General features: G+C 41.4%; 1 protein-coding gene across 1 annotated transcript; it reads left to right on the forward strand.

The window, feature by feature from the left end:
* Window positions 1–3,340: 3,340 nt before the first annotated feature.
* Window positions 3,341–7,517, forward strand: LOC104559448 (alpha-1-antitrypsin). The gene is made up of 4 exons (XM_010204428.2): window positions 3,341–3,995; window positions 4,687–4,957; window positions 5,472–5,619; window positions 7,308–7,517. Exons 1-4 carry the CDS (start codon window positions 3,347–3,349, stop codon window positions 7,515–7,517), a joined length of 1,278 nt encoding a protein of 425 aa, XP_010202730.1. The 5' UTR covers window positions 3,341–3,346.
* Window positions 7,518–8,101: the final 584 nt, after the last annotated feature.

Below are 8,101 nucleotides of genomic sequence, written 5' to 3' on the forward strand. Positions count from 1 at the left end.
CAACTCATCCTGAATTTTATCACTGAACATATGAAGGAAGAAGATGGTTATCAGGGGGAGTCAACATGGCTTCACCAAGGGGAAACCCTGTTTGACCAACCTAATAGCCTTCTATGAGTGCATAACCAGCTGGCTAGGTGAGGGGAGAGCAGTGGATGTCATCTAGCTTGACTTCAGCAAGGCTTTTGACACTGTCTCCTGTAACATCCTCATCAGAAAGCTCAATCAGTGTGGTTTGGATGAGAGGAGAGTGAGGTGGATCGACAGCTGGCTGAATGACAGAGTCCAGAGAGTGGTGATCAAGGGCACACAATAGAGTTGGAGGCCTGTGGCCAATAGGAGTTCCACAGGGATCGGTTCTGGGGCCAGTCTTGTTCAACATCTTCATCAACAACCTTGATGAGGGGACAGAGTGTACCCTCAGCAAGTTCCCTGATGACACCAAACTGGGAGGACTGGCTGATTCCCCAGAAGGCTGTGCTGCCATTCAGCAGGATCTCGACCAGCTTGAGAGTTGGGCAGAGAGGAATCTCATGAGGTTCAACAAGGACAAGTGCAGAGTCCTGCATCTGGAGAGGAACAACCCCATGCACCAGTACAGGCTGGGGGTTGAACTGCTGGAGAGCAGCTCTGCAGAGAGAGACCTGGGAGTCCTGATTGATAATAAACTAAATATGAGCCAGCAATGTGTCCTTATGGCCAAGAAGGCCAATGGCATCCTGGGATGCATCAAGAAGAGTGTGGCCAGCAGGTCAAGGGAGGTTCTTCTCCCCCTCTACTCTGCCCTCGTGAGGCCTCATCTGCAGTCCTGTGTCCAGTTCTGGGCTCCTCAGCTCAAGAGGGACAGGGAAGTGCTGGAGAGAGTCCAGCGCAGGGCCACCAAGATGATCAGGGGAATGGAACATCTTTCATATAAGGAAAGGCTACAGGAACTGGGGCTGTTTAGTCTGGAGAAGAGGAGACTGAGGGGAGATCTTATTAACATTTACAAATATCTAAAGGGTGGGTGTCAGGAGGTTGGGACATCCCTTTTTTCTATAGTTGCTAGCAACAGGACAAGGGGTAATGGGGTGAAGCTGGAACACAAAAAGTTCCATTTAAATATAAGAAAAAAACCTATTTCACTGTTCAGGTGAGGGAGCCCTGGCACAGGCTGCCCAGGGGGTTTGTGGATTCTCCTTCCTTGGAGGTCTTCAAGACCCACCTGGACATGTTCCTACGCAAGCTGATCTAGGTGAACCTGCTTCTGCAGGGGGGGTTGCACTAGATGATCTCTAAAGGTCCCTTCCAATCCCTACTATTCTATGATTCTGTGATCTTTGTACCTCCAATGTGCTTGAAGCCAAGTGGCCTGAAAGAGAAATCAGTCTCTCTTAAAAGCAGAATTGGAGAACTACACAAAGAGTTTTTACAAGACCAAAATTAATTACTTCCACTTAGAATGCCTTTTTTTTTTCCCAAGGTCAATGTTTTTATCCATCATTTTAGACATGCTGAGCACAGCTCTCACACTCAGCACTTCCACAGCTTATATGTCCAGGGTATCATATAGATCAGCTAGAAAACGTGAAATCTGAAATTAACAACTCTCCATGAAAAATTTGATGACTTAAACCTGTCAAGAGACACACAGCATGAAGTAGCCCCCTGGGCAGAATCCCATTCTCGAGAATAAGTATACAGTTGCCATGACCAACATTCAGATCATCTCTGTTTTCCTGCAGGCCACTGTCTACTTCATGATTTTGAGATTCTGTCATTTGAGATAACTTAGGTGAGACATCCTATGGAAAACGTTCTTCTGCACTGTATTCACAGAATCAGAGAATCTTAAGGGTTGGAAGGGACCTTGAAAGACTGTCTAATCCAACTCCCTGCCAGAGCAGGACCATCTAGAGTAGGTCACACGGGAACTCGTCCAGGTGGGTTTTGAATGTCTTCAGAGGAGACTCCACAACCCATCTGGGCAGCCTGTTCCAGTGCACCATCACCCTCACAGTGAAGAAATTTTTCCTTATGTTTCTTTGGAACCTCTTATGTTCCAGCTTATACCCGCTGTCCCTTGTCCTGTCATTGGCTTCATCCTCCTGACACCCACCCTTTATATATTTGTAAACATTAATGAGATCACTCAACAGTCTCCAGCAGTATAGACAGAGGCAAAGAAGGCATTCAGTAACTCTGCCTTCTCTTTATCCTTTTTCACCTGGGCAGTCATCTCATTCAACAGCCTACATTGCCTCTAGTGTTTTGTCAGCAATGTATAGGAAGAAGTTCTTTCTGTTGTCCTTGACCTCCCTTGCAAGACACAACTCCAACGAGGCTTTAGCTTTCCTAATTGCCTCTCTAAATCCTTTGATGACAGTCAAAATATATATTCATAATATATATTCAAAATATATTATATTCATCCCAGGTGGCCATCCCTTCCTTCCATGAACTATAGACTCTCTTCTTCCACTTGAGTTTGCCCAACAGTTCCCTATTTAATCATATGAGTCTCCTGGCTCCCTTTCTTGATTTCATAATCTCTGGAATGCTCTGATCCTGAGCCTGGAAAAAGTAATCCTTCAAAATAGACCATGGTTCTTCCCCTGAAAAGGCAGGAGACCATGGGATTACGTAGAACTTGCTTATGTCAGTTCAAGGAAAAGTCATCAAATTGTGAATAAAGAGCAAGGCAGATTCTCCTGTAGCTTTTACTAAGCTCTTGAATCTTGGACTTTGACACCTTATGGATAGCTTATGGGCAATAGAGTTAATAAACTCTCTAAATCAATGTCAATTTGCTGAAACACTTAAGGTAGTATTTTGAAATAATACAGTTGAGTTCAGAGCTACTACAAAAGCGGCAGAAAGGTATAAACAGTTTTTATATGAATTTTATTCACAGCTATAAGTGACATTTATCATTGCAATGCTTGAAAACCCAAGCTATAACAAAAACACAAGTACTACAGAAACATATCAGCAAAAGTCAGTTACTCTGCCAAAGCACTTCTCAAATGCAATGGAGGCCAAGAGGTGAACTCTGCCATGTGCCCAAAAGCACTTACAAGTGCAATGAGGCCATGTTGGTCAGAGACAAGGACTATTTCAGGCATAACACCTCACAAAAGCCTAGACAATGTCGACTTTTTCTTATCAATGCTACATTAGTATCTTGCTTTGCTCATTGGCCAGAAACTGAGACAAATTACTAGAAATGGACTATCCAGGAAGCCAAGTAGAATAGTATTTCTAAATAGAGCAGTAATCCAAAAGACTAACATCTGAAAATTGGTATCTAGAATACAAAAACTCATAATTGCTCTGTTCTTTCTTAGCAGGACTGTTCAGAAGGAAAATGAAGTCTGCATTGTACTTTTGTTTGTTGCTTCTTGGACTTCAAGTCCAGGGTAAACAAGGGTCCAACCTCAATGATGAACAGCAGGAACAAAAAATATCCCAATCCCCAGATGACTATTCCCAGGCTGAAGGTGAAAACTTGGCTCATGTCAAGATAGCTCCCAGCAACGCTGACTTTGCATTTAAGTTTTACAAGCAGATCAGAGACGAAGTGGGCAACAACAAGAACATTTTCTTTTCTCCTTTGAGCATCTCCATTGCCTTCGCAACACTGTCCCTGGGGGCCAGATCAAATACTCTCCGAGAGCTGCACAAAGGACTTGCCTTCAACCTGACAGAGAAGGAGATCCATGAGGGATTTCAGCATGCCCTCCAGCTGCTGAATGACCCCAACAGAGAAGTACAGCTGGATATAGGCAATGCCCTGTTCATAGATGACCAAGTGAAACCACTCCAAAAATTTTTAGATGATGTAAGAAATTTTTATTATGCTGAACTTATTTCTAGTAACTTCCAGAATCCTCCAGAGGCTGTAAAGGAAATCAATAAGTACATAGAAACAAAAACCCGTGGCAAAATTGTTGATGTATTAAAAGATCTTGATCGGGACACTGTGATGGTTCTGGCTAACTACATTTTCTTTAAAGGTGAGTGACAAATCTGGATAGCCATTACATACATAAGCTCTGGAAGTCTTATTTAGATCTAAAAAATGTAACTTTTTTCCTGTTGTGAACTTTTGCTATCATCTAATTTAAAATACATCTTTCTATTTTTAAATGACACAAATATTTGAAAGCCAGTTAGAAAGAATAATTTTCTACATGAGTAAAAAAAGAAAAAAAAACCCACAAAAAACCAAAACCCCCAAGAAATGAAAAGGAATACATAGAAGTACTAATCAATGTCACATCAGTTTTAAACCAAGTTCAGAGCTAGAAGGATTCAGAAATGTTAAGCTTGGGAACTTAATGATTATCTGTTGAAAGGCACAGGTTTTTGATTTTGCAGGACAGGGTCAAACATGGATGACATTTACATGAAAATAAGCCTGGACAGTGGGAGTCTATGGAAGTTTGGACCATTGTATTAGCAGATAAAGGCTAAGGGCTTCTCTGCAGTAACTTTCAGCCTATATTTTTCTTGTATGACTTTTATTAAAACTATTGAAATGATGTAAATTTATTTCCATGGCCAGGGAACAAGCATCTTTAAGCCGAGATCAATTCGTTGCCTTTACAGTTGAAATACAGTGTTTTAAGCATCAACTAACGTGACATGCCTTTGTTAGTCCCTCTTTCAGTTTATTCAAGTCTATACTCATTCTTTTTTTAAAAGGCTACTGGGAAAAACCTTTCAGCAATTTGAGGACCAGAGATGACGACTTCCTGGTGGATGCCAAGAACTCTGTTAAGGTCAAAATGATGCAACAAAATGCAAACTTTAATATCCATAGGGATGAGAACTTGTCTTGCTGGGTGGTAGAAATTCCATACAAAGGAAATGTTACTTCATTTTTTATTCTACCTGACGAAGGGACAATGGAGCAAGTGGAAGATAGTCTGCTAAAAGAAACAGTGTCTAAGTGGCTGCATTCACTTGAAAAAAGGTAATCTTTTAACTGTTACTTTGTTTAAATATTGAATAGGCTGTAACTACTCATCTAGGCAAGGCAAAGCTAAGGATGTCACAAGGGGTTGCTGAGCGCAGCTCTGAGGAACAAGGATTGCATAGTTTCCTTAACTCAGCCTAAGAGGAACCCTCTCCTCACCTCCCCCAGTCACAGCAATGGGAGCACTACCAGCTGTGATGATCCTGCATACAGGCACATGTTGCCTTCAGTAGCCTGCCTAGACTAGGAAGAACTCAGTTCAAAATGAAATACAGTTTCTTTTTCTTCAGCCATTTTTCAGCCATTCACTTCTATAAACTTGCACTCTGTACCTGCACGACTGATTGAATCGTGGCTGATGGGGCAGGTACCTCAATTTCTGCTTCTCTAACATGGGATTTATCACTGACTTAGAAAGCCACATTGTAGGTCAATGAGTATACCTGCAACAGCTGTTTCATCCAGGGATCTTGCAATAATAAACTCATATTTTTCACTTGTTTTTGAAAAGAAACATCTACCTGGACCTTCCAAAATTCTCCATCTCTGGAACCTATGATGTTAAGGGCCTGTTTGAGAAACTGGGTGTGACAGAGGTGTTCAGTGACCAAGCCGATCTCTCTGGAGTGGTAGAAAAACCTCTTCTGAAGGTTTCAAAAGTAAGTATATGAAAAGAGATGGTAATCAAGAGATTTGTCTCACATATATCTTCATAAACAGGCCATTCTAATTTCTGGAGTGTAGTTGTGGCTCATTGATGGTCGTAAAGGAAGAAAAAGGTTAAGCATTAAATGCCTACTGTATCTACAGTTTAATATTAAGTTGTTTACTGCATAGTGATACTGCAAATTCAATGCAAATATAAAATTCACTTCAAAGTCTCTGAAGAAGAAATCAGATCTGGACGGGATAATAGGAATAATATTACAAAAAAGCTAAAACGTATGAAATAATTAATGCATGACAAGAGTCATAGTCATGACATAAGTTTGAAAATAGTGATTCTTATCCTATGTATACATCTTTCATTACTGCATAATCTGGGCACCTTGGAATGTATATGAATAACAGACTTGTGGGACAGGGACAGCCACATTTCACAAACAAGAAACTGATGCACAAATAAGGCAAGTGATTTCCTTAGTGGCTCAGGGAATATATACCTTGTGTCATGAGGGAAGTGATCCTTCCTCTCTGTTCTGCATTTGTGAGACTACCTCTTGAGTACTGCACATCCAGTTTGGGGCTTTTCAGTGCAAGGGAGACATATTGCAGCAGTGATTTCAATGGAGAGTGAGCAGAATGGCCATGTGGCTGGAGCACAGGATGTGTGAGAGTGAGACCTGGAGTTGTTCAGCCAGGAGAAGGGGAGGTGGAAGAGGATTGTTAGTGCTGGCTACAGATACCTGTTAGGAGGGTGCAGAGAAGATGGATCCAAACTCTCCTTGCACATGCCTGGTGATAGGACAAGAGACAATTCACACAAGACAGAAAATGTGAAACTCTCATCAGATATTATGTAAAAATACACCATGAGGGCAACCAAAAACTAGGATGGGTTGCTTAGAGAGGCTCTGAAATTTCCACCCTTTGAAGTACTCAGGCCCTAACTGGATGAGACATTGAGCAACCTTACCTAGTGGCAGAGTTGATGCAGTGTAGGTGGTTGGTTTCATTAGATTACCTCTAGAGGTCCTTCCAACCTATGTTATTTAATGTTTTTGAGATTCCTCACACTGAATAATGCCTTACTATGTGTTTATACACCTGCATTACAGTTATGGGACAAGTGAATAGAGGAAAGGTAGCAAGCCCTCATGTGGGGAAATTTGAGCTGCACTACAGACAACAATGAAAAAAAAAAAGGAGAGTTGATGGAAGACAACTAAATAAGATCACATGAATTCATAAATATCAATTTGCTATACCTACCACATGAAGCCCTTTAAACACCCTATAACATTTGACACTACTGTGTCTTTGCAGAATTTTTTTTGCATACATAGAAACTGATGTAAAATGAAAAGTTTATTCCTCTGTGTTAAACACTAAGGACAAAATCTTATTTCAAGAACTATCAGAATAGTAAATATTCTCTGTGCTGCTCAGTCTCTCCAAGCAACTAAGCTTGACTCTGCCAGAGTGTTGAAGAAAACTCTTCCTGATGTTAGAGCAAACTTTACTTGTCTTGGAAAGGCTGGACATGAATATCTTTTTCCCACCAGTTCTATATTCATTCTGTGCTTTCTTTTAAAAACTACTGTCTCATAGTATTAAAGTAAGCAAGTCTATCCCTAGCTGCTTTTACTCTTCTATACCTGGTTTTTAATCTTTGCTTCTCTTGCAGGCAATTCACGAGGCCACAGTGGATGTTAGTGAGAATGGCACAGAGGCTGCTGCAGTGACTGTGATAGGAATAGTAGGAATGTCTGCACACTTTCATTCTCCTCCACACATCAGATTCAACAGGCCCTTCTTGATGTTGATTATTGACAAAAGCACTGACGGCCTCCTCTTCATGGGAAAAATTGTCAAGCCAGCTGCCAAGGAAGACTAAGCCAGAGCACTTGTACTCCCCAGTGCAGAGAAGAGAGCTTGTGCACACGCCAGAGATTTCTTTGCAAAAAGGCACTAGAAGTGATCCCTAATTACCAAATAAATAAATATCACATGAAGTTATTCTTCACTTACAAACAGACAGTTGCGGATAAGTGTGAGTGAGCCATATTTGAAAAATGAACCAGGCCGAATAGGCAGCTGTGGGATTTTCAACAAACCTTTCCCTACCTCACTCGCTCATCACTGGTGCCACAGTCCCTTGCATACAAATTAAGCTTCCTACTCCTATCTGAGAAACCCCTTATGTCTCCCATTTCCAGTATATCGAGTCCACAACTCAGAAACCACAAATCTATCCTTTTCAGCTGAGAAACCATCCTTTCCCTTCCTCTTATTCCTCTCTGAATTCCAGTTGAAGTCTCCTTTGTCCTTGAAGTCCTTCCGGGGCTTTTCCAAGGAAAATGGAAACACAGACCTGCTAAACTCTTCCTTTCCTAAATGGAAGATAGTTCCTGGAATCAAAAAATAGTGCTTTTCTTTCCAGCTTGAAACTGCTTCCAACCAGCTCTAAGTCCTTGCTCC

This window comes from Colius striatus, chromosome 6 (genome assembly GCF_028858725.1).
Source record: "Colius striatus isolate bColStr4 chromosome 6, bColStr4.1.hap1, whole genome shotgun sequence".
In the NCBI taxonomy this organism is placed as follows: domain Eukaryota; kingdom Metazoa; phylum Chordata; class Aves; order Coliiformes; family Coliidae; genus Colius; species Colius striatus.